Raw genomic sequence first — 27,127 nt, 5'->3', positions numbered from 1 at the left:
AATGTATAAAACAAAACATCCTCTTTAGCACCTTTAAACTGTTTAACCAATTTTTATATTTCTTATTTCTTCTTTAATTTTTTGGTTTAGTCATTGTTTTTCCTGTGTCTGTGCTTTTTGTAAAATCTTTAATCTTCAATACAATTTATATTTTATTTTTTACTCCCGCTGATTCCCTATGAGCTAACCTGTGTTGCCTTAAAAAGGAAATTTCCCAATAAAGAATGCAAATATTTAATTTAAAAGTGGAAACAAAAGGTAAGCAGGTATCGGTATTAATTTCATATCATTAGCAGTGGGTGATCCTAAGATGGAGGCGTGATTCCACCATGCAACTTCACATTCTGTTCACTTAGTATTAGGGTGATTGCTTCACATAGCCTACATCTGCAAGATATCTGTTAAAGATCACTTAATCTGGAAAGCATCTGCTATTTACAAACATCTTGTATTTTTTAATATAAAAGGGTTCTCCAAAAGTTTTGGTTCTGCAAACGAAAAATTTTAACATTAAAAAAATGTTAATTTTGAATCATGAAAATGTCTGTGTTAATAGAAGGTAATGTAAAGTTTAGTATCATTCTATCAAACATAAACCTCTCAAGTACTGCTGCAGATGATTGACAGAAATAAAGTCAGTAGGGTTTGTAATAAGTGAAGCTGGTAACGCTGTTTGTGGAGTTCTTTAATCAGATCTTCAGAGATTTAATGTCTTTTATCTTCAGTTCATCTAAGGCTGTGGCTGAAGAAAGTAGTGTGTGTTCTTATTTCTCTGTTTTTGAGTGCTTGTTCACAGGAGTTTGAATGTTTCAGGAACATCATACTAACCTTTAAATGATCTTCTATTAACATTAAGGAAACTGGACATTTTCATGCTCTTTGAATGTTTATCACCATGTTGAATTGATAAAAAAAATGTTGAAAGAACGTTTGAGGAACATCATACCTTTTAAAACACGTTCTTCAATTTTTTACGTTCCCAGAACCAACACTGTTAGCTGGGATAGCCTATTTTTGCTATGGAAATGGTCAGTGTTGTCAAACGCGTGCTTATGTCTGCACATGCGCATTAAGGCTGGTCCAGCCTGAGAAACAAGCTTTTCTTGTTGGTAAAAACTTCATTCTGTTGTTCCTGTTTTTGCGTTCGGATGTTGAAGAATACACATCAGAGAATACACATAAAATTCACGCATGGCTTTTCAGTCATGGCCACCCGTTTCGGGACAATCTTCACTCTGCTTTCTGTTTTTCTTCTTTATTGGACTTTGCCGTCAATTCAGGCAGGTAAATGATTAACATTTACTATGAGTCAGAACGAAAAGTGAAAGTAAGTTACACGTTTACACTTCTTAATCAAAAACAATTTAAGTTTGATTACAAATCTGTCCATTTTAGGACATTCTCACACCTCAGTCATACAACGAAAAGGCTTAATGCCTCAGACTAAAATGATTCAGTCATTGGACAAAACGGCATCGCACCTCAGACTGAAAGGCTTCAGGTCTCAGGAAAAACGACGTCAGTTGTCAGGTACAAATAAGCATCGAATTAAACACAATAGAAAGTTTTTGTATAACTTTCTATTGGCTTTTATCCCATCATAATGCAATCCTTCAGTTATCTTTTTCTTTCTCCCCCCTTTTTATATTTAACTGTAACTATTACAAAATTGATGTGTGTGTGTGCATGCATGTTAATTATGTAGAATCTATTTATTGATGTTATTCATGTAGGCTATTTATGTAATCTGCTTAATGTTCTTTATGTTTTTGTTATGATATATATATATATATATATATATATATATATATATATATTCAATTAGACCTATATTGAAAAGAACTATAACTAATAATATAGGTAGGTGAATGCTCATCCACTACGGGGCTCCGGTAAGAAGCGTGACAGGAGACATGGAACAGTTCAACTCTTTATATTTGTTTGCATATTTGGCATCATTCAGTTATGTGCAAGGTATTAAATGTGGTCTTTCTGAAATGAACAAAATAAAAATATACATCAGTGTATGTCCAATAACATTAAGTTACATAAACAAACAGTAACACTACTGACAAGTTATGCATGTACCAATGTCACAGAGGGGATTAACAGCAGTGAACATATGCACGTGAATCACTGTATATAGCTCTCATATTATAACATAGTGCACAATGTAAAATTCGGTTGCACAAACTGAATATTTAAACACAACAACATAATAAACATGTATCACTTATAATTTGTATAATTAAATAATAAACTTACATTCAATCACGCACATTAACACCTGAAGAAATGGCGGAGCAAACGGCTGGCAAAAGTGAAAGTAAAAACACAATAGCGGAATAGCGAAAACTAGCGCCACCCAGTGGAAATACACTATAAGATGTTTCATGACAAAAGTCCTTCCCGTATACTCTTACAGGGAATTTAGAACAGCCGCCCCCAGATTAGCATAGCTAATATGTGTGAGAATAAATTCCCTAGTCCTTGGGGTCAGCGTCACCTCCATCCGGAAGTGCTGGAAGTCTGACGAGTTTGGCCACAGGTCGTATGTATAAGCGATCACTGACCTTGATTTGAGCTGATCTAATGTGTCCATCAGCACTGGGTATCAACTTGACTACCTGGCCAGTTGGCCAATGGGCTCTAGGAAGCTGCGGATCCATAATCATCACTACCATATTCTCAGTTAAATCTTGGGTTTCTCGCTGCCACTTCTGGCGAGTCTGAAGGCTTGGGAGGTAATGCCGGGTGTAGTATGACCAGAAGTGATCCACAATGGTTTGAGAGTGACGCCAGCGATGCTTGGATAGCGGTTCAGGAGTGTAGATTACCTGGGGGAGTGAGGCGTCTCGCCGCCCCATGAGCAGCATGTTAGGGGTAACTGGGTCTATGTCTGCCACATCGGATGAGACATATCCCAATGGCTTGCTGTTAAGGATGCCCTCGACTTCGATCAGTACTGTGCGTAGTACTTCCTCTGGAACCGACTGGCTACCAACAACTACCTGCAGGGCAGACTTTACTGATCTGATCTCCCTTTCCCATGCACCTCCGAAGTGTGGTGCGGCGGGAGGATTCATCCTAAAGTTGATCTGATAGTTAGCCAACAACTCTTGCAGTTTGGGTTCCATTACTTTGAAGGCTTCCCGTAATTCAGTTGCAGCTCCTCGGAAATTGGTCCCCTGATCCGAGAAAATTTCGGATGGGGTTCCTCTGCGAGCTATAAACCGTCTAAGTGCCAACAAAAATGCATCGGTATCAATGCTATTGAGGAGGTCAAGGTGAATGCATCTGGTCGTCAAGCACTTGAAGATGACTCCCCATCGTTTTTCAGTGCGACGGCCAATCTTCACAATGAAGGGCCCAAAGCAGTCAACTCCAGTTGAGAAAAAAGGCGGTTGGTATAGTCGCAGACGAGCTAAAGGTAAGTCAGCCATGATAGGCACAGTCGGCTTGGCTCTCCACTTTTGGCATTCTACACACTCTCTCTGATGTTGCCTTACCGCTTGTCTGCCTCTCAGGATCCAGTAATGGCGACGGAGTTCGGCGAAAACCCTGTCAGGTCCTGGGTGGAGAAGGCGTTCATCAAAGTGCTTTATAAGAAGTTTAGTTACTTTATGGTGCGGGTCTAAAACCACTGGGTGGATCTCAATTTGACTTAAGTCATCCAGTTTCCGCAGTCTTCCTCCCACACGGATCAATCTCAGTGTGGAATCCAACTCTGGTGCAAGTGTGTTCAGACGACTGGAAACAGGCACAGGTTTCGCTGACTTCAGGGCTCTAAGCTCCTCTGGGAAGGTCTCCTCCTGACATTGACTCAATATGAGTACTTCCGCACTCTGGTAGTCAGGGTGTTGTGTGCTCATGGTTTGGGTAGCTGCCCCGTGAAGAAACTGGTAAGTAGCATTTACCAAGTCTCTCCAGGAAGTATACTGGGATGCATCAGGAATCCCAGAACTTTGATCCCCATTCCCAACCAGACCACAGAAGACAGCTTTCCTTTTCTCTGATATGTCATCTTGGGCTTCTAACAAGGGCGTGACTGGCCAGTGATCTGGTGGTTCACAAAGGAATTTTGGACCCTGACTCCATCTACCTGGGTTTGCCAGCTCTGTAAGTTTCCTCCCTCTGGTGATATCATCCGCCGGGTTATTGGAGGAATCTACATACCTCCATGAGTGAAGCTCGGTCAACTCTTGGATTTCCGCCACTCTTGTCCCAACAAAAACTTTATATTTACAAGACTCTGACTGTATCCATGTCAGGACAGTAGTAGAGTCAGTCCATAATGTCACCTTCTCTATGGCGATGGTCAGTTCCTGACTGAGGAAATTGGCAAGCTGGGCACTGGTCAGAGCCGCGCAAAGTTCGAGACGTGGCATTGACAGCTGCCGTTTGGGGGCTACCCTAGAGCGGGCCATAACAAAGGAGGTGTGGATCTTCCCATGCTGCTCAATAAGGAGGTAAGCCACCGATCCATAGGCCACTTCCGATGCATCACCGAACACATGCAAATTAAATTTTGATGTCTCCACATCAAAGTTGGAAGGGATGTAGCATCTGGGAAGCTTGATCTTACTGAGGTCGGGCAACTCCTCCTCCCACCTATTCCATTTCTCTAGCAAGTCTGTGGGAAGGTTTGGATCATCCCAATTCCTTGGTTTGGCCCAGAGCTTCTGGACAAGAATCTTGGCCCGTGTGGTAAAGGGGATGATAAACCCCAGGGGGTCATATTGTGATGCCAAGACCTTATAAATGTGTCTCATTGTTGGGGGGTGCTTTATCATTTCACGATTCCGGAAGCCCACATGGTCTTCTAGACAGTGCCACACCAAGCCCAGAGCTGGTTCCAGGGGATCCAAATTATACTGCTGCAACCACAGTTCAATGCTCTCTGAGCGAGCTGTGGAAGGTAAGTGCTGAATGACTGAAGGTACATTAGAAGCCCACTGTCTTATTTCAAAGCCCCCTGAGGCTAGTAGAGGTCTCATCTTGTCGATCAGTTGCTTAGCTTCCATAGCAGTGGCGAAACTCTGCAGACAATTGTCTACATAAAAACTCCGCTCTATGGACTGCAGCACTTCTTCATTTCCGGGCTGTTGGCTGCGCACATGTCTCTGTAGAGCAAAGGTGGCGCAGCAGGGACTGCAGGTCGTCCCAAAGGGCAAGACTTGCCACTCGTAAATGTCAGGTGGATCCTCCCTACGCATGTTCCTCCAAATAAACCTCAACAGGGGTTTGTCTTCGGGTAGGAGTCTCACCTGGTGAAACATACCACGTATGTCACCACTGATGGCAACCGCATACTGCCGAAACCGAAGGAGAACTCCCAACAATGAGGCACTGAGGCTGGGACCAGGAAGCAGCTGCTGATTAAGGGAAACACCTAGATGCACAAAGGAGCAATTAAAAACCAGCCGATCCTTGCCATTGTGGTGTACGAGGTGATGTGGTATGAACCATGACTCCTCAATGGGCTGAAGATTCTCCAGGGGTATCTTGACAACATACCCTGAATCAAGGAGTTTCTGTATCTCAGCTTCATACATCTTTGCCTTTTCTGTGTCTTTGCTGAGATGCCTCTCAGTGTTTCTGAGGCTGGACAAAACTGACTCTTTGGTTCCTCTCAAAGTTGGGGCATCCAGTGCACGAAGGAGTGGAGTAGCGTAACGCAAGATGCCATTAACTTCCACACGTCGTGTTCTGGTCTCCAGCATATTCACAGCTGCTTGATCCTGTTTTGATCGTGTTACCAGCTTTTCACTGTGGTATGGGAGGACATCCAGTTGCCACAGTCGCTCAACATGTTGGTAAACAGGATCGCGAATTGGAGTAAGGGAAGTGAATAAGCACTGTGGTGAAGGTACCTGATGTGGCAGAAGTCCATCTGGTCCCTGGAGAACCCAACCGAGCTGCGTACGAACAGCTGCCGGTCCACCAGCTGGCCCTAGTCTGATGGGCTCCTTGGCTCTGATCAGGTTTGGGTAGTCAGAACCAATTAGGAGAAGGGGCTGCACCTTATCAGAGGCTGGAAGAGGAATCCCTCTGAGATGGTAATAGCATCGCTGGAGCCTCTGGATGGGATACGTTTGGTCAGTTAACGTAAGGAGAGGAGCAGTAAACACATTTGTGAGGCTGTACTTCTCCTTTGGACTTGACTGTGTGGAAAGTAGCAGATCGATTGACTGTCCCTTTAACTCAGTGACATCATGTCAGATGGTGCGAAGGGCCATATGCTCTTCCCTACCCACAAGTCCTAGCTGCTGAACTGCTGCTGGAAGAACAATACTCCGCTGGGCCCCGTCATCCAGGATAGCATATGTTGGTACAGATCTTTTGCCTTTCCACAGCAGCACTGGGACGACTTTCAGGTAAACACGTCCTGTTGAGCTAGGGGAAGTCAGATATGCTCGATCTCCAGACGTCGTAAGTAGCACAAGGTTGGGACCATCTTTGGCAATGGAATGCAGCACACTGAGGTGTATATTACCACATTCTCTGCAAGGTTTCTTTAGCGTGCATTCCTCACATTTATGACTTGTACGTACAAGGTATTAAATGTGGTCTTTCTGAAATGAACAAAATAAAAATATACATCAGTGTATGTCCAATAACATTAAGTTACATAAACAAACAGTAACACACTACTGACAAGTTATGCATGTACCAATGTCACAGAGAGGGGATTAACAGCAGTGAACATATGCACGTGAATCACTGTATATAGCTCTCATATTATAACATAGTGCACAATGTAAAATTCGGTTGCTGTAACAGACCTTATTGTAATTTAACTTCTAATTTGTTTTTGTACTTTATTTTTGATATTTTAGTGGGTTTAATTATGTATTAAGTCTGCACTATCTGTCGTAAAAAATGGGGACTCTTATTTTGACGGCTTTTGCTGTCTTCGGAGTGAAAAAGGATTCCAACAGCATTGAACGGGAGAGCGCGCTCATTGTTATGGTTCATCTTAGCTTTTAAGGTTTTCCAATTTATAAAGCACCCCCCGAAAAGGCACAAGGTGTGTATATTTGTATGCTGTTAGTTATATTGAGTATTTTGTGTGATTCATTGTGTGTGCAGAAAATGATGTGAAAGGAGAAATATGGATAAGACATTAATACGTATTTTTTGTACTTTGTTCAGCTCTTACGGTGATTTCTGAAGTTTAAAGGCCATTTCATCGTTGTTTAATGTTTAATAAAGCTTCAAGAAACTCAGCAGTAAAGTTTGACCATCATTCGGACGGGGTCCGCTACAGTTGCACAAACTGAATATTTAAACACAACAACATAATAAACATGTATCACTTATAATTTGTATAATTAAATAATAAACTTACATTCAATCACGCACATTAACACCTGAAGAAATGGCGGAGCAAACGGCTGGCAAAAGTGAAAGTAAAAACACAATAGCGGAAACTAGCGCCACCCAGTGGAAATACACTATAAGATGTTTCATGACAAAAGTCCTTCCCGTATACTCTTACAGGGAATTTAGAACATATATATTATTACTTTTACTCCACTAGGTCTAAAATATATTGTTCGCTGCAAACATGATGATCTTAAATGTATTAATTTACTATTAATAAATGTGTACAGTTGCATAAAATGGAAATACTCAATAAAGTAGACTAACTACTTTACCTCAGATGGTTGAATGTTTGGATTCCACAACTGGTAAAATAAAACATATACATATGTATACATATACATACATATATGTAAAATCAAACTCCCTGTACCCATTCTCTGATGTCAAACAACTTCCCTGTGCAAAGGATCATGGGGACCCAAAGTGTCCATCAGTTGTACTACCCTTCGAAATCCTTCATTCCGAAGGGCCCTTTGAAGTGGCCAGTTTTGAGCACTTCAGGGTTTGGAACAACCCTTCAATATGGCGGCCATGATTATTTTCACTCTGAAGTGCCCTTTGAAGGGGCGACATATATTCGTTTGGAACGCACCGACAGTGCTTTTTCAAACCCTAGATCTGCTCCGCCATGATTTAGATATGGTGAAGAAAATAAGTCTGACCACCAGATGTCGCTAATGCGCACTGCATTAAAAGCTCTGAGTAATGAATCGTTTTTCGGCACAATTTGATGAATGCCTTAAAGGGATAGTTCACCCAAAAATGAAAATTTGATGTTTATATGCTTACATCCAATGCATCCGAGATGTAAGTGACATTTTTTCTTCAGTAGAACACAAATGATGATTTTTAACTGCAACCGCTGCCATCTGTCAGTCAAATAATGGGAGTGGATGGGGACTTCTGCTATAAGAGTAAATTAAACTTGCTTAGACAAATCCAAATTAAACCCTGCGGCTCGTGACGACACATTTATGTCCTAAGACACGAAAAGATCGGTTTGTGCGAGAAACCGAACAGTATTTATATAATTTTTTACCTCTAATACACCACTATGTCCAACTCCGTTCAGCATCAGTTAGTGATGTCTGATCGCGCTCTGACAATGACAGTAATGTCTTGCGCATATACTTCAATGGGTGTCAGACATCACTGCCGTTGTCAGAGCGCGATCAGACATCACTAACTGATGCTGAACGGAGTTGGACATAGTGGTGTATTAGAGGTAAAAAAATTATATAAATACTGTTCGGTTTCTCGCACAAACCGATCTTTTCGTGTCTTAGGACATAAATGTGTCGTCACGAGCTGCAGGGTTTAATTTGGATTTGTCTAAGCAAGGTTTATTCAATCTTATAGATTGTGTCCCCATCCACTGCCATAATTTGACTTGGGTAAAGTTGGTTTTATATTCGCACATTCGGACATCCGTATTCAATAGCCTTGTTAATCACACTACATTGGACATTCAGTGGACATTCACAAGTAAATATTCCATTAAAACAATACTTGCCTATTTTGATCGACTGTGAAAAATGTTGTAAGTTGACAATCGTTGGTTGTCAATATCATGTCGCTGCTTAAAATTTCGCAAACATTAATTTATTGCACATTTATTGGAAAGTCTGAATTTATCAGAAGTCCGAATGTGCGAATATAAAACCAACTTTACCCAAGTCATAATTTGACTGACAGACAGCAGCGGTTGCAGTTAAAAATCATAATTTGTGTTCTACTAAAGAAACAAAGTCAACTACATCTTGGATGCACTGGGGGTAAGCAGATAAACATCAAATTTTCATTTTTGGGTGAACTATCCCTTTAAACGCTTCAGAAAGCCTTGGTTTCCCATCACTACATAGGTTCAATAAGGTCATCATTTGTCAGCAGCCTCAAATATATCAAAACAAATACATCCCTATACTAAATGCAAATATTTACAAAATAATATGAAAAATAGTAATTTCCAGAAGGATAATCTTTATAGATTATAAGATTATTTTTATTTTCTATAAATGTCTGAGTGTTTTGTGGTTTTAACTGCTTTCTCTTTCAGAAAGAGAAAGCAGTTTTTTTTTGTGCCGATTTTATAATTGAATAGGCTAGCTTGTTTAATATTAAATAATAAAAAAAAAATGATAAACATAACTAAACAAAACTCTTTGTTGTATTTACTGTTGTGTGAAAACCCCTACTTCCCACACCACTATTTATGCATGTTTAATCCATCTTCATTGCAGAGAAACACTCGCTGTATTACATTTACACTTGTTTGTCTAAACCTGTGGATCTGCCGGGCATCTATGAATTCAGTGCTATGGGTCTGCTGGATGACAGACCAATCGACTATTACAATAGTAAAGACAAGAGAAGGATTCCCAAACAACAGTGGATGAAAGAGAAAATGAAGGAGGATTACTGGGAAAAAGGCACTGAGTCCAGAAAGAGCAAAGAAGAGTGGTTTCATAAAAATATCAACATTCTGATGAAGCGAATGAGCCAAAGTGAATCAGGTGCATATGCACATGATCATTTGATTTCTAAACAAGCCTGTTTCACAGAATAAAAAATAATAAGATAATTGTGATTTGCAACTTGCAAGTCAGAATTGTGTGCTATAAACTCACAATTGCAAGAAAATGTGAGACTTGTGAGCTTATTTTTTCCTGAGAATTTGACTTGATAGCTCACAATTTCCAGTTTATATCCAACAAGACTGAGAAAAAAAATATCAGAATTGTGAGATGTATACTTGAAATTGAAAAAGTGTGAATTTTGAAATAAAAAGTCACAATTTCCTTTTTTATTTTTATTCTGTTTTAAACAAGCTTTCATTTTGATTTGTGTCCATTTCAGATCTTCATGTTCTTCAGTGGAGAGTTGGTTGTGAAGCTGAGGGAGATGAAGTGAAGTTTTCCAGAGGCATTGATGAGTACAGCTATGATGGAGAAAACTTCTTGTCTTTTGATGATAAAGAGTGTCAATGGGTCGCTCCATTTGAAGCAGCTCTACCAACCAAGAGAAAATGGGACAGTGTGCCGATCCTAAACCAATACACCAAAGGATACCTGGAGAAAGAGTGTGTGGACTGGCTCAAAAGATTCAGAGTATATGGAGACGAGAAGCTCAGAAATGGCTGTGAGTAAATGTGTGTTTGTAGATTATCTGCAGCTGATACAGAGATGATACAGACTGATGAACTGATTCCTGTGTTTTCAGCTCCTCCAGACGTTCATGTGTTTGCAAAGTCTACCGAAGATAAAACCAAGCTGAAACTCACCTGTCTGGCCACTGGCTTCTACCCCAAAGACGTGATGATGATCATTAGGAAATATCGCACATCTCTGCCTGAAGATGAGATTGAATCCACAGGAGTCAGACCAAACCAGGATGAAACGTTCCAGGATATGAAAAGCGTGGAGATCAAGGAGGATGAAAGAGCAGATTATGATTGTTTTGTGTCCCACGGAACCCTCAAAGAACCAGTTATCACCAAATGGGGTAATTAAAGCAGTTAGACATTAGGGCTGCACAATTAATTGAATTTCTAATCGCAATTACGATTACAGATGCCACGATTTCATCGTTCAAAGGCGTGATTACAAGGAAAAATATCCACTTACATTATTCTGCGTGTTTAAGAGGTGTGTTTAGAGCATGTTACGTTGTGAGAGGCAAATCACGACTACTTCAGAGTGTAAATGGTCTTACCCAGCATAAAAGGAGCTACCAGTGACGTAGGTGTACGCTGATATGTTGAATGCACGCGAAACACTAGCACCTGTCTTTTTTAAAAAGCCGTGTACACAGCCTATATTTACTCCACAAACTAACTCTACAAACATGGGAAACAGTGATAGATGGACGTCGGAAACATACGTTAAGGAGAAAATCCAGTGCGACTTTAAGCAGACCAAGAGAAACATGATTATGTATTTCTGCTAAGCTAGCGACATTGGGCGCCAACCACACACGACAAAAGCTAATACTTTTTCACATACTGTCTACTGTCTCCTTTGTATATCAGTTGTATCTGATAACGTATTAGACAGGACTGTTAAAGGTCCCGTTCTTCGTGATCCCATGTTTCAAACTTTAGTTAGTGTGTAATGTTGTTGTTAGAGTATAAATAAAATCTGTAAAATTTTAAAGCTCAAAGTTCAATGCCAAGCGAGATATTTTATTTAACAGAAGTCGCCTACATCGAACGGCCAGTTTGGACTACATCCCTCTACTTCCTTCTTTAATGAAGTCACTAAAACAGTTTTTTGACTAACCTCCGCCCACAGGAATACACAAGAGTTGCGTTTGTAGAGTGTGTTTGTCGCCATGTCGTCGAAACGCTGTTATTTTCATGATCTTCTATTTTCATGAGGAACCGCTGGCACAATCAGAACTCGTTACGTATTTCTGAAGGAGGGACTTCATAGAACAAGGAAGTCATCAGCCCGTTTTTATGACAGTGGAAACAGCGGTATACAGATAAGTAAATTATGTGAAAAATACTGTGTTTTTATACACGCGAAACATGAACACATGTTATATTGCACACTATAAACACAATCAAAGCTTCAAAAAACCACGAAAAACGGGACCTTTAAACAGATCGTAAACTAATGAAGACGGAGAATGCAAGCACTGTGTGCTCAGGATCTGTCCGAACTCTTCTCAGCGCCGTCAAAATAAAAGTAACAGCAACAAGCGCAGTTTACGTCACTTCAGGCCCTAGGGGAACATTAGTTCTCTGGGAAACACACTGGTGACAAAAGCCACTATTACTATACCATGCGTAAGTTAACTTACTTATTATTATTTAAAGAAGAAACCAAACCAATATATAGTTGACATTTGAGGTTTAATGCTTTAGAAAAACAATTAAAAAAATCTATACAAAAAATATGGCATGCAGTTGCTTCAAACAATGCCATGAAGCTATTCAATACATCATTTAATGTAAATTGTGATAACTGTAATTAATAATCACAATTACAATTTCAAGGGAATAATTAACAATTATGATTTGTCATAATCGTGCCACCCTATTACACATAGAGAGAGAAATATCACCTTATATTGAAATAAAACAATTGTGATATTTCCATTTTCCCCATTTTTTTTTTTTTTTTTTTGTTTGTTTTTGTTTTTGTTTGTGATATCCTTAACTAATACTATTTTTCATCTATTTGCATGTGTATAGATGGAACATGCAAGGACTGCCTTCCAGACTCTGTTTTTGGATTGTTTGGAGTAGTGATTGGAGCAGTGATTGTAGGTGTGCTTGTGCTGGTAGTTGTTTTTGTCTTAAAGAAGAAAAGGATAATTGGTGAGTATTGACTGATTAATGATGATCCACACATTCTTGTTTTCAGTTTTGTGTTATAAAGAAATAATAATTCAGTTTATTTTCTACAAGTAAAATGAGCCAAAAAATAGATTTAACTGACACTGAAGAAGTCAAAATGATGAAATGCCCGTGAGAATGATGCGACACAGAAATATCAAAATTACCTGCTCATTGTGACCCTGTTGACCCACGGAGCATTCCATGGTCTGATGGTCATACCTTAATTCTGAAATTTCTATAGTGTTGTGTCCTTCTCATGAGCATTTCATATTACTCAACTAAAATATGCTTAATATGTATGATCAGAATTATTTTGAATAACTGTTATTTTTACACTACAATCAATCTACAGTGTAAAGAATTTTCAAAAATTACTATATCTGTCATGCTGTTTAGTTTTCGGAAGGAGAAACATACGAGAACCTGATGAAGTCGATTTGCATCAGGCTGGTGTCCCTCCACAAGATGGTACGAGTAATCCCAAAATCCAATCACTCAAATGTACAGTATAGATCAGGGGTGGCCACAGTTCTGCAGAGTTTTGCTCCAACTAAATTTAAGATTGCAACATTTTCTGAATTAACCATTTGGGGTTCAGGACATTACCTCCGTGAAGTTGGCACCCAATAAAACGAAATAATCCCCAAAACTATGTCATTCATTTGTGCTACATTTGTGTTAATTTGTTTCCCGCAAAAACGAACGTTCGTGCTGGTTTGGTGTTCGAGATATTGAGCATTATTTTTTTGGTTGTGTGACGTCATTCACCACCCCATGTCGTTCAAATCGCTTAAAACCGGTGCCGTTAAAACAAACACTGTAACTGTTTTCCTTTGATAGATATAACAAATATAATTCGGGATCTGTGATGTCACTTTCCCACCCCACTTAGTCTAAATCGCACGAAACCGGCGTTGTTGGTTTGTGCTCAATTTGTGCTAGTTTGTGCCATTAAAACAAACATTGTAACTAAGACCTCTTCTTAAATATTAAGAAAAAATATTTTATGAACAGTAATGTAACTCTCCACCCCAAGTCGTTCAAATCGCTCTAGACAGTGGGGTGGAGAGTGACGTCACAGCTCATGAATTATATTTATTACTAAAGAGGGGAAATAGATGAAGAGTTTGATTCCAAAACGCGATAAACGCCATTTTCAAAAAATTGAGTTTCTGCCAAAATCAGTATTGTATCTGGTCGGTATTGAAAAGTCATTTATTAGTTTTGCGCAAAATGCGATATCCGTCGTGTTATTCTGTCATGTTTTCTCCCTTTCTTCCCAAAACGCGACAAACGCCAGTCTCCTTTTTCTGCAGAATGTGATATATCCGCTCTCAACCAATCACAGCGCACCATTCCACGCACTGTAAACATTAAAGCCTTTTTTAAAACCCATTTTTAATACCAATGTACGCAGAAAAAAAGTGTGTTTATTTAACCGTGCGGTGGCGCCAGATACTCTTTAATTGGTAATGACAAATAATTTATAACATTAACAAGATGACCATTTTGGGAGCGACGGTTGAATGTATTTTTAGTAAAATGGCTGAATATAAGATAAATATTGGCAAAGTTTAGACTCTGTCATATATGTGAATCAACTTACTTTGTTGTGTATTTTCAATTTGAAAAATAACTTTTATATTGACAAATTAATTGTATTTTGAAAAAAAAAAAAGTGTCATGGATTTATTGCATTTTGGGAAAAAAAATAATACGTTTTTATAATAAACTTTTTAAAATCAAAATGTAGATTTGAATTTTTAATGTTTTTATATCCAAAAGATGCTATCTGAAAGTTTGAAACAGAAAATAGGGGTTTTCATCTTGCCACTTACTTGGTAAAGAAAACACCTTTTTACTCAAAATAATCAAAATGGAGTTATTGCAGTTTGGAACCAAACTCTTCAGATAGTGTTCATTTTAACAAAAAAATAATGCTCAATATCTCAAACACCAAACCTGCACAATCGTTTGTTTTTGTGGCACAAACGAATGACATCATTTTGGGGGTGCCAACTTCACGGAGGTCATTACTTTAGACTTATTTGGGAATTAGAGGTTTAAACTAGTAGGGACTGTGTGACTAGCATTATGGATGAACTGCAAAAGTTTGAAAAATACAAATGCTTGTGTTTTAGATGTACTGCTCACCTGGAATCATCAGTTGTTGTAATATTTAAAGGTGGTATAGAGGATGTTTTCGTTGACTGAGTTTTTGAAATGAGCGTTTGAAATGATACACATTTTACGACTAGCTAAAACATTCTGACTATGCTCAACATACAGCGATAGTTTCCTGCTCCTGAAGCAGATTTATATACTTTCACATGGAATTTGAACACCGACTGTAATCGCAGACTGAAAGCGACTGACTGGACGCGTTTGAGCGCGATCAGTCATAAGTATCAATTTACATTCATAATCGGCCTTACAATCGTTAAGCCGCGCACACACTTAGTGGATTCATTATGTCGGACTCACCTCATAATCTGCAGTTGTTACTCCTGTCTCCTGACAAAAACATTGCATGCGGCGCATGTAGTGTGGAAATTTACTAGAGCGCGCAGCCGCGCGTCTCTCACAAGGAACGTCATGGCAGTGATTGACAAGCCAGAGGGCCAATCGTTTACGCGATGATCGCGTAAACGATTGGCTGATGTTTTTAAGGCCCTACCTCGTGCACAGATGATGTATATTAATAATATTCCTTTCAGTGCACCTAATAAATAGTCTTTTATCACTTAGTAAAGACAGTTTCAAGTAATATTGCAAAAATGTATAAAACAAAACATCCTCTTTACCACCTTTAACTTATCACAATAATGAATTATATAACATAACTCTTTATGTGTGTTTCATTGTGAAGTCTCCAGAAACAGACTGTCAGCTGTGTCTGCAGAACCACTTATATAACAAGACGACCTCTGATACAAAGACAGGAAGAGTCCAAATGGAAGATTTGTGGTATTTGTTAATGCTATAAATATAATGATAATAATTATATTTTGGAGAGTTTACTTATGAACAGGTGAATTATATTTATTCCTTGTTTCTGTCTCATATTTTATCTGGATGTCTTGAAACACTTTGCTTAAGCGATTGAGTGATTGATGTGAAAGAAAAATATTTTATGTGTTTTCCAGACATTGACTATTTCTACCTCTCAGACTGGACACATTTGCTGTGATAAAATAATGATCTTGTCTGCTCTATGAAAAATTAGAAATCGTCTTATATAATATATATTCTTGAATGTCTTACACTGTGAACTATTTTAATGTACTGATGATTTTACTTGATTGATTTTTTGTTTGTTCTTTCACACTGACTTAATGTATATATGTGCAGGGAATGGATTAACGGTGTCAATGGATGTCTGTCTCATACATTTAGAATCTTATTTATTTAGTTTGTGTTATACTGCTTACACCTTTATAAGGCAAAAATATATTTTGTATGGTTTCACTCAGTGTTTTAAAGTACTGTATGGTATGGCTTTTCATGTATGGGTATTGTTTCTGACTTGTTATGAATGTCTGCTAATCAATAATTTAACTTGAAATGGTTTTGCACTTATTTGATTGAAAACAGAAATCTGATAAAACACACTACCTGTCTTATTTGTGAATGTTTAAAGAACATAAAAAATAGGACATACAGACTACCTACCTCTATTACTTAACCAGAGAATTGTTTATCAAGAAAATTAATTAATTAAACCATTAATTATTGTAATTGTTTATTGAGTAGTAAAGTTTCTTTACTAATTTTGTTATTTTAAAATCAATAAATCACTCTTTGCTGTTCCACTTCTGCTCATTTTCTTATTGGTTAAAACACAATCTTTTTTGCAACCAGTTTTCTGTTGTTAAGGCACATTCACATCACAATTCACAATTTGTTTAATTTACGTCCACACGAAGCCGGAGCTTACCCTATCCAATCTTTTTTTTTTTTCCTTGTCTCAAGAAATATGTGCGCCCTCATAAAACCACTAAAAACGACTCAAAACGATGTAGTATACATACCAGACCAGTGTGTGGTGCTGCAATTCTGACACAGAGATGCACTTAAAACAGAGAATAAGACTTGGAGCATGTGCATAAACTTTGGGCGCTGTATACAAACTATAGTAAAGATTAGAAATAACGCTTTATTTTGGCTCAGTATCTTCTGCAGCACGAACACAAGCAACTAGTGTCTGTTGTTGTTGCCGTTTTGTGCTGTTAGCGCGTCTGAATAGGGTCGACACGTGGGGTGATGACATCATCGTTTCAGAAAATATACGGATAGGCTGTCCACACGAAAACGCAAAGACTTATTTATCCACTCTGGGACCCGGTTTCAAAAAATAGCAGTTTCACCTTCCGAAAATGCCAGATCCGTGTGGACGAAACGCCTATCTGATACAAAATTTGTGCGTATTCACAAAAACACGTCTCTGTGTTGACGGGGCCTTATAAAGTGGTTTCTGGGTCCTCAAAGTGCTTTACACAATGAAGGGGGAATCTCCTCAACCACCACCAATGTGCAGCATCCACCTGGACGATGCAACGGCAGCCATTTTGCACCAGAACGCCCACCACACACCAGCTTATTGGTTTCATTACTCTGTCTCCTTTCCACCAATCAGTAAATGTGGATGATTAGGAGGCCATGATGGACAGAGGCCAATGGGCAAATTTGGTTTAGCATCAACACAAAAGGACGATATCGTTCTGTTTATTAAAAGCACGTGCTGCAGTTCGATACGGTTCCCTTTCAAGGGAACTCGCGCTGCGTTGTGAAGCACGTGTGAAATCAGTCCAATGGCATAATGGAACATCATAGGCGGGTGACTATAACTATAAAGCACACCTGAGCCAAACAGAGTTAGCTTCTTTGTTTTCAGTAAGCGCTCTCTGTGAAACCGTGTGTCTTATTTGCTGTTGTCTATCTCTCTGTATTACATATATTATATATTTAGACAACTATGGCGAACAAGCAACAGTTTAGACTGTGTGTTACTACCTGCCCTCGTTACATCACGGGTGGGGAAACACACAAGCACGAGCGGAGCATGCCCAGGCAGCCCTCGAGGGTCATGGCTGCGAGCATCTGCTCCGCCGGGCGCTTTTTGAGGAAGACGCTTTGGCTCACGTTCCCTTTGGCTCAGGTCCTGCTGATGCTGAGGCACAGTGAAGGCTCACGTCGTGGGGTTCACAGATGGATCTTGCAGAGGGGTTAGAGATGGGCACCGCCCTTTCTCTGCCTTTACCTGCAGGATCCAGCGCTTCATTTCAGGAGGTGGAAGCACACTCTGCGATTTCTTCCACCCCTTGCGAAGCTCCGGTGCTGCAGTGATCTAGTTCTGAGGAATTAGATGTTGTCAGTATCGATGCTTGTGATGTTGAGGACTCGCCACCTCACACACACCTCACACCTCACATCTGAGGAGCTTGTGGATGTTGTGACAAAAATTAAACATCAGCTGGCCAGTCCGAAAAACAAGAAGCTCGTCAGTCCAGTCTATTAGACAAACGCTTCTTACAGTCTAGGTCACAAACTCCACACTGGGGCTTGCCTTTCTTTCCCGATCTCCACACTGAGGTGTCGAGGTCGTAGAATAAACCCGCTTCCTATTGGGTGTTCAGTCCTCAAATATCTAATTATAGCAATATAGTAGGGCTGAAAAGGCACGGTTAAGGGGAAATGCCTCAGGTGGAAGAAACGCTTGCGAGCTCTCTCTCCCCTGAGTCTGCATCTTCCCTAAAAGCCCCGAAGTTACCCACTAAGCCACTTAGAACACCATCTGCTTTAGTTAGTAAAGCGTACTCAGCTGCAGTGAAATCTTAGATGTACTAACAGTACTTGGATGAGTGAAATCCAGAGCACAAATTCTGAGTATGGGACACCACATACTTTGCCAAACGCCACGTCACTTTCACCAGTCTTTCTCTTTTCAGCAAGGTCACTGTTGGGGATTGCTCCACAGAATGGCAGTTCTTTAATGGTGTAAACCACTTCAGCACTCTGATCAGGGAGGAGGAGTCATCATATATTTCCCACCTTTTACTTAGCCCAGTTTCTGTAATAAATGAATCACACAGAAATAAATAAGTTCTCTATTGTTATGATATAAAGGCTTAAGCCCCTGCCCCTTTGATCGCAAAGTGCCCTTTGTGGTCGCATCGCGGTGCCCGATGGAGAAGGTTGTCAGGCTGAACAGTTAATGGGGGGTGTTCATGAGCTGTTAATTTGTTTTAATATTTTGTATACTACCTCTTTATTTTAGCAGATTTTTTTATTAACTTCCACATCGGACGACTATTTCTTATATAAACTCTTGTTATGCAGTACAATCTGCCTTAAGTTGAAATAAAATCTTTCATATAAAGAAGTTTAAATGTACCTCTCGGAATGTAAGGGGTATGATTAAAAAAAGTTAACCTTAAGCAAGTGATGATGAGGATTAAACAGCTTGAATCCCAGTATTCCTTCAGGAGACTCATTTGCTTAAAGAGGAGCTCCAAAAGATACATAGATGATGGCCAGGTCAGGCTGGCTTCATGTTTATCTTCTCATTGGAGGGGAGTTATAGTGTTGTTATTTCTGTATGTATGTGTGTGTGTTCTCTTTGGTTAGCTGGTGTCAAGCAGGATATCGCACAATCCGTCGCGGGATGGTTCCACCTCTCTCTGCCGGGATTGGATTACGACTATTGAATGAGGGTTTAAAACCATCTCCTCCATTTCCTGCCGTGGAGCTGTTGCGACTTTGGGCCGGTTGCACTTCTCCTGTCTCCTCTCCCCTCTCCAGCTGCTAGACCATCATTACATATTGTGCATTATTTTTGATTCTGTTATATCTTTTCTTTGCTTTGCAGTAACGGTGTTCTGTAGGGTTGACCTGCCCTTTTCTTTTGAAATTAAGTTCGCTCTGTTTTGTTAGTGTAGTAAGGGTAATTTGTTGTATTTTGTTTTGATACTTTGAGGGAAGTTATTTTGGATACTTTTGTTTATTACCCGTTTTGTTTGTTATTTTGGGCCTTGGGTCTTCCTGACCCACGTTTATGCACCCACTGGTTTAAGTTATCCTGGAAATTCTCAAATGTTTACTTAATTTCTTTCATCTTAATACAATGGCTATATTTTATATAAAAAATAGGCTATATTTTGTACCATTTCTGGGTTTTCAAATGATGGTGCGGCTCATTAGCACATCTCAAATCTTCCTTTCATAGGCAAGAGATCAATGAAAAAAGTTGTGTTCAATCAGCTGAACAATATAAGATCAAATGGACACTTTGACAGTTTTCAATCTGGTTTCTGACCGCATTACAACCATAGACTGTATAATAAATGATATTCGCTTAAAGGCAAATTATCAGTGCTGGTACTCGATCTCGGTGCTGCTTTTGACACTGTCGATCACAGAATCCTATATTAAATCAAACATTAATTAAAACCACTATTAACTAAACCCAATGTCTATATATAGCTATAATTAGTTTGAGGAAGAATTGTAGCTATATATTGTACATGAGATATGCTTATTTTGTCCAGATACGGATGATGTCATCGTTCTGTTTTCTCATTGGTCAAATCATCATCCGCTATTTTCTATAGGAAATATAGCCTATAGTTTTTTTTTGTTGTTGTTGTTGTTGTTGACAGTTTTTGTATTCAACGATATAAAAATTCACTTAAGGCGTTTCAATCATGGACAGGAGTGTCGCGATGATCGTCGCTCTGCTTTGTGTTTTTCTTCTTGACGGGACTTTGCCTTCAGTTCAAGCAGGTAAAGATTTAAAGTTTCTGCGTTTATCAGTGAACAAAAGTGAAAGTAAAAAGTACGCGTCGTGATTTAAATAGGCTATCTTTGTAATGACAAATGAAATTTTATTACAAATGCATGCTACCATCGTATATGAAACACAAAACTATAAATATACTGAAATAATTAAATATATGCGAGTTTTCGACAGCTAATAAAACTAATATTAACACGACAGCGGCCTATTTGTCAACAACACCGTTATATTTATGATATGTGACGGAAATATTAGCTTACAGATTTAACAAGATTATGTTTTAGCAGCATCAAATTAATTTATCAAAAGAATAAGATTATAGGAAATTATGACAAAATAAACCGAAAAAAATATAGTTTCTGATTATCCAGTAAGATCTTGTTGAGAGTCAGATTTAGAATTTTGACTAAAGTTATAATAAATAAAAGATTATAAGATGATTCTATTTAGATGTATCTGTAGCGGAAATGTTTTGAGATTGTGTTTTATGAGCTTCACCCACATGATGTTGTGCATATTTTATCCCTCTTGATTGCAGAGAGACACTCGCTGTATTACATTTACACAGCCTTGTCTAAACCTGTGGATCAGCCGGGCATCTATGAATTCAGTGCTATGGGTCTGCTGGACGACACACAGATCGACTATTACAATAGTAAAGAAAATAGAAAGATTCCCAAACAGTCCTGGATGAAAGAGAAAATGCAGGAGGATTACTGGGAAAGAGGCACTCAGTCCAGAAAGAGTAAAGAACAGTGGTTTAATGTGAACATCAATATTCTGATGAACCGTGTGAATCATAGTGAATCAGGTGAGAAACATTCATATAGTTTAACCTGCACATGATTTTTATTAAGACACAACAAACATTTTGACTCTTCTCTGTTTCAGATCTCCATGTTCTTCAGTGGAGACACGGTTGTGAAGTTGAGCAGCAGGGAGATGAAGTGAAGTTTTCCAAAGGCATTGATGAGTATGGCTATGATGGAGAGGACTTCTTGTCTTTTGATATTAACAAGTCTCAATGGGTCGCTCCAGTTGTTGCAGCCATACCAACCAAGAGAAAATGGGACAATGTGCCGATCCTAAACCAATACACCAAAGGATACCTGGAGAAAGAGTGTGTGGACTGGCTCAACAAATTCAGAGGATATGGAGATGAGAAGCTCAGAAACAGCTGTGAGTAAATGTGTGTTTGTAGATTATCTGCAGCTGATGAAACTGATTGATGAACTGATTCTGTGTTTTCAGATCCTCCAAATGTTTATGTGATTGAAAAGAAGAATACCAATGATGAAACCAAGCTGAAACTCACCTGTCTGACAACTGGCTTCTACCCCAAAGACGTGATGATGAGCATTAGGAAATATCGCACATCTCTGCCTGAAGATGAGATTGAATCCACAGGAATCAGACCAAACCATGATGGATCCTTCCAGATGAGGAAGAGTGTGGAGATCAAGAAGGAGGAAAAAGATGAATATGATTGTTTTGTTTCTCACAAGAGCATCAAAGAACCAGTTATCGCCAAATTAGGTATGCAAACATAGGGTACGTTTACATGACAACAGTGTACTATAAACGTGAAGTTTTTATCCCACTGCTGTCAAGACAAACTTTGGGGCAGTCGTGGAATAATGGTTAGAGCAGGGGTGTCCAATCTTGCTCCTGAAGGGCCACTGTCCTGCAAAGTTTAGCTCCAACCCCACTTAAACACACCTGAACCATCTAATCAAGGTCTTAGAAACTTCCAGGCAGGTGTGTTGAGGGAAGTTAGAGCTAAACAGGATAGTGGCCCTCCAGGGCCGAGTTTGGACAGCCCTGGGTTAAGAGAGTCAGACAAGTAACCTGAAGGTTGTGGGTTCGATTCTCAATACCAGCAGGAAAAGATTGAGGTGCCTTTGAGCAAGAAACTGCTAATGTTTGTGCGCTAACTTGGATGGGTCACTTTCGCTGTTGTCTTTGTGTTTTTCACGTACATGTCAAAACGATCCCCATTCACAAAGATCTGCAAAAATGACTAAAAACACTGTATTATTCATGCCAGACCAGTAGATGGCAATGTCACTATGTCAAGAAACATTACGCACCTATAGACTGAACATATAATACACATGTGAATGAAGTCAACATTTTAATGAATTTTTTTTTATGACATTTTTTAATGAAAAGGTTTCGTTTTCAAAAGCTTGCATTTTCAGGCCCATAAAACACAGTTGTTGTGTAAATGAGCAGCCAAAACACATACAAAATGGTTTGTTAAAAATTATATAGGGGAGAGTGGGGTGATTTGTGCCAGGGGGGATGTAGTTCTACTCATTGTTTCTGGAAAACCATAGAAGAAATTGGTCATGTGACCACATCATTTTGAAAAGCCATCCATTTTACTCATCCTCCAAAGAGAGACACATGGCATGAGAGGAAAGCACATTTTAGCTCAAAAAACAGTTTTTTTCCTTTCAAAGTAAAATGTTTATGATCAAGGTTATTTGACTGTAGCGTCTGAACAATTATAGACAAGTTTGAAAACATTTCACACATGTTTTAGTGCTTTAGCAGGCTACACAATGAGTCTATACAGTTTAGCATGATCCAGCAGTTAAGAGCTAACATCATGCAGTTTTTCAAACTTGTCGGTCCGGGGTGATTTGTGCCAAAGGGCCTGGGTTAAGTTGTGCCAGTGGCTCAACTCACCCCCACTTATGATTATTATTAATTTGTAATTGTACATTCTACTCTTACATTGTGGCAGTTAAGCTATGTGACATTCTTGATTTTAGACCAAAACCCATCACTTATAAAACAGTTTCTGAAGATGAAAAGCATGAAATGGTGCAATGTTGTGCAAAATGCATGAAAACAACTAATATTGTGTGAAAACTGAATGGAGATTAATCAAATTATCATAAGATTTTGTGAGTGATTTAGAGCACAGCAGATCTCGGTCAGATAAAGGCTTATTAATTAAAGTTCCTGTCAAAAAAATGTATTGTATTTAAAAGGGCAGCTATATAAAAAGCCAGTGTTGAGCAGCAAATAGGTATTTTCATCTTCAGAAAGATCTGTCCCTTTCAAGGCAACTCGCGCTGCATAGTCACTATGGGAATGCCTCTGTGTGATGTTGTCATGAAGCATGTATGAAATCTGTCCAATCAGGAGACGGTACATCATAGGCGGGTGATGTCACTGACCAGGAACTATAAAGCTGGCCCAAAAACACTCACATTCAGCTACTGTGTCTTCAGCAAGTGCTACGTGTATCTTGTCTGTCCTATTTAGTGTTGTCTATCTACCATCATTAATTTGTTTGGTATCATGGAGAGCGAGCAACAGCAACAGTTTAGAAAGTGTGTTCATCCCTGCCCTCATTTTATTATGTGTGGGGATGCGCATGATATTTGTGTTGTCTGTTTGGGAGTGCAGCATGCCCAGGCAGCTCTCGAGGGGGCTGCCTGTGTGCATTGTGAGCAGTTGCCTATGAGGACGCTACGCTCCCGCCGAGCCTTCTTCGAGCCCCTTTGGCTCGGTTCGCACTCCCCAAGACTCGGGCCCCGCTTCTGCTGAGGCAGGATGGCATCTCATGTCTTGGGGTTCGCAGATGGATGTAGCAGCGGGGTTAGAGTCGGGCCCAGCCTTATCTCTGCCTTCACCTCTGCATCCTGTGTGTCGATTCGGAGGCACTAAGCCACTAAAGACTACCTCAGCGCTAGTAAAAAGGGTACTCGGCAGCAGGTCAGGCAGCAGCCTGCTTCCTCGCCTCCTGAAACCTCTCAGTGACATTAGTGATAGCGTCACGTTCCTCTTGGATGCCCCACTGAATCCGTCTGGCCTCTTCAGTAACGCTATCACTACTGTTACCGAGAGTTTTCAGGAGGCGAGGAAGCAGGCTGCTGCTATGCAGTTTCTTCCTCGCTGTACCCAAGTCCCTTTGGCTGCTGGGCGGGAGCAGCCGAAGCCGAGTACGAGCTCCTCGCACCACCACAGACAACAACAGAAGCAGAGAGTTGCTACCCGTGCTCCCCCTCCAAGGAGTTGGGAGGCGGGGAAATGCTCTCAGCCGAAGCCCTCGAAGGGCAAGACAGATCTGAGGGCTGTCATTGCAGCTAAGAGGGCTTTGGCAAAGAAACAGGATCAGGATCCTGAGGGTGGTTCCCTCCAGAGACAAATGGTGTTCACCTCTCTTAACGGTGCCCGTATGTCTTCGGTGCCCTCAGGGAGGTGCTCTGCCAACCCCGCCAAAATGCCGGGGCACAATAGTTCCTCGCGTGTCACCCGAGGGTGCCGCGCTTCCTCTGCAGTCAGTTCAGTTGTTCCCTGCCGGGGCTCCGCTTCAGGGCACTGTGCTGGCTGCCCATATTCCACCAGAGACCAGCCTCGAGAGGCTGCGTTCAATTTTAGATCTACTTCAGTTGAACCGAACAGTAGCAAAGCTCAAGTTCAAAATGCTGACAGTCAAACACATCGTGTCACAAATCAGATCCGAGGACTGGTTTGTCATGATAGATCTAAAGAACGCATACTTTCATGTATCAATCCTTCTGCAACACAGGAAGTTCCTAATGTTTGCTTTCGGGGGAGAAGCTTACCAATACAGGGTTCTTCCTTTCGGCCTAGCGTTGTCACCCCGCACCTTCACCAAATGTGTAGATGCGGCTCTGACACCCTTGCGTATGCAGGGCATCCGCATTCTAAACTACATAGACGATTGGTTGATTCTGGCTCAGTCCGAGCAGATGGCAGTTCAACATCGAGATGTTGTTCTCGCTCAGATGAGAAGGTTGGGGTTGAGACTAAATGCAAAGAAAAGTATTCTTTTTCCAGCAGAACCACTTATCTAGGCGTGGTATGGGATTTTATGATTATGCATGCCCGTCTATCTCCGCCGTGCATAACATCAATTCTATCAACTGCCTCAGACATAAAGCTAGGCCAGTCACTCACTGTCAAACAGTTCCAGAGACTGTTAGGTCTTATGGCAGCAGCATCCAACGTGATACCTTTTGGCCTGCTGAACATGAGACCACTACAGTGGTGGCTCAAAACCAAGGGGTTCTCACAGAGAGGGATTTTTTTTGTATGATCAGAGTCACGCAGTGATGCTTACCTTGGTTTCTGTCCCAGGGACCTGTGCTGGGGGCTCTCAGTCGTCGCGTCATGCTAACGACAGATGCATCCCTCATGGGCTGGGGGCAATAATGAGTGGTCGCTCGACTCAAGGTCTTTGGCAGGACCATCATCTTTCGTGGCACATAAACTGCCTGTAGATGATGCCGGTATTTCTAGCTCTGAAATATTTTCTTCTAGACCTCAGAGATCATCATTTGTTTGTGCGATCACACAACACATTGGTGGTCTCATATGTAAATCATCAGGGGGGTTTGAGATCACGCCTGCTATACAAGCTGGCAGATCAGATCCTCCTGTGGTCTGAGGGGAAACTGCTCTCCCTCAGAGCAGTATACATCCCAGGGTACCTGAATGTGGGAGCAGACATCCTGTTGAGGCAGGGGCTGAGGCCCGGGGAATGGAGACTTCATCCAGACATAGTGAAGCTCTTATGGGAGAAGCCCAAGTGGATCTGTTTGTGTCTCCAGAGATGACTCACTGTCCACTGTGGTTCTCGATGTCAATCCCAGCACCTCTTGGGCTGGATGCTATGGTACAGCCATGGCCGAGGCTACCGCTGGATGCATTTCCCTCGATTGCGCTGCTCTCGGGAGTTCTGGAGAGAGTACGATGGGACGGGGCCTGTCTGCTATTAGTAGCCCCATTCTTGCTGGCCCGAGTATGGTTCTCGGATCTGGTATCCCTCCTCGACGGGTCTCAGATCCCCCTCCACACTAAAGGTGTACATGGCGGCCTTAGCTGCTTACCACGCTCCTTTCAGTGGAGTATCTCTGGGGAGACACCCACTTATATCTCGTTTCCTTCGTGGCACTTTGAGGCTCAGATCTGCAGTTCGCATGAGAGTATGATTTGGCCGTTGTATTACAAGGCCTTTCTATGGTGCCCTTTGAGCCCATCGAAGATGTGCCAGAAAAGTTTTTAACACTTAAGACAGTGTTCCTTCTTATGATTTCGTCTCTCAAGAGAATTGGAGACATTCAAGCCCCGTCAGTATCTACATTGTGCCTCGAATTTGTGCCTGGAAATGTTAAGGCTTTTCTTCATCCCAGACAGGGATACTGTGACGAGCAGGGCAGGCGAGAACGATGAGGGAACGGTGCGAGGCCAGTGACGCGAGTGATAATGAGCATCACCTGCGAGGCGCGCCGGCCTCGAGTCTCTCATGGAGGAGCTCCGGAGGCATAAAAGGAGGAGCGACGACAGTGAAGGACGAGAGAGGACCAGGCCTGGACTTTATGTTATGTTTTATTATGTTTGTGTGGACGTCTGCCGGCAGTACTTTCGTTTTGTTCTTTGTTTATTTTGAATTAAAGTTTTGTTGAACGTTCGCCGGTTCCCGCCTCCTTCTTCCCGTACATACGAACTGTGTTACATTGGTGCCGAAACCCGGGAGGAAGGAGGGACATGCTGTCGGAGAGCCCTCGCTGCTGAGGGGGATCGCGGTGCTGCGGAGTTCGGGCAGCGCGGGAGTG

General features: G+C 40.7%; 2 protein-coding genes, 1 long non-coding RNA gene and 1 pseudogene across 4 annotated transcripts in view; 2 read left to right on the top strand and 2 right to left on the bottom strand.

The window, feature by feature from the left end:
* Window positions 1-27,127, bottom strand: part of LOC125278694 — a 368,525-nt pseudogene that overhangs the window by 309,686 nt on the left and 31,712 nt on the right.
* The window catches only part of LOC125246135, a 58,403-nt gene that overhangs the window by 15,371 nt on the left and 15,905 nt on the right, over window positions 1-27,127 (top strand). The window contains exons 1-4 of one of the 2 annotated variants that reach the window (XM_048156998.1): window positions 20,339-20,515; window positions 21,067-21,339; window positions 21,420-21,707; window positions 21,780-22,064. In XM_048156998.1, coding sequence (XP_048012955.1) covers window positions 20,437-20,515; window positions 21,067-21,339; window positions 21,420-21,707; window positions 21,780-22,064 — 925 coding nt within the window. In that variant the 5' untranslated portion in view covers window positions 20,339-20,436. Of the gene's footprint in view, window positions 1-20,338; window positions 20,516-21,066; window positions 21,340-21,419; window positions 21,708-21,779; window positions 22,065-27,127 lie in introns of those variants that run through there. The other variant, XM_048156991.1, reaches the window with a different exon arrangement.
* Window positions 1,042-16,531, top strand: LOC125246988 (H-2 class I histocompatibility antigen, Q10 alpha chain-like). Its single transcript, XM_048158155.1, has 8 exons — window positions 1,042-1,284; window positions 1,396-1,530; window positions 9,630-9,902; window positions 10,246-10,527; window positions 10,609-10,890; window positions 12,587-12,712; window positions 13,130-13,201; window positions 15,603-16,531. The coding sequence occupies exons 1-8, from the start codon at window positions 1,149-1,151 to the stop codon at window positions 15,647-15,649; spliced, it is 1,353 nt and encodes a 450-aa protein (XP_048014112.1). The 5' UTR covers window positions 1,042-1,148; the 3' UTR covers window positions 15,650-16,531.
* LOC125249076 lies at window positions 1,918-2,555 on the bottom strand. The gene is made up of 2 exons (XR_007180488.1): window positions 2,266-2,555; window positions 1,918-1,992 (listed from the first exon to the last, which is right to left on the bottom strand). It is a non-coding gene; the product is annotated as an uncharacterized LOC125249076 (long non-coding RNA).

Source organism: Megalobrama amblycephala, linkage group LG1, assembly GCF_018812025.1.
Source record: "Megalobrama amblycephala isolate DHTTF-2021 linkage group LG1, ASM1881202v1, whole genome shotgun sequence".
Lineage (NCBI taxonomy): Eukaryota > Metazoa > Chordata > Actinopteri > Cypriniformes > Xenocyprididae > Megalobrama > Megalobrama amblycephala.
The sequence above is the reverse complement of the archived record's forward strand: the minus strand, read 5'-3'. Positions and strand labels throughout refer to the sequence as shown.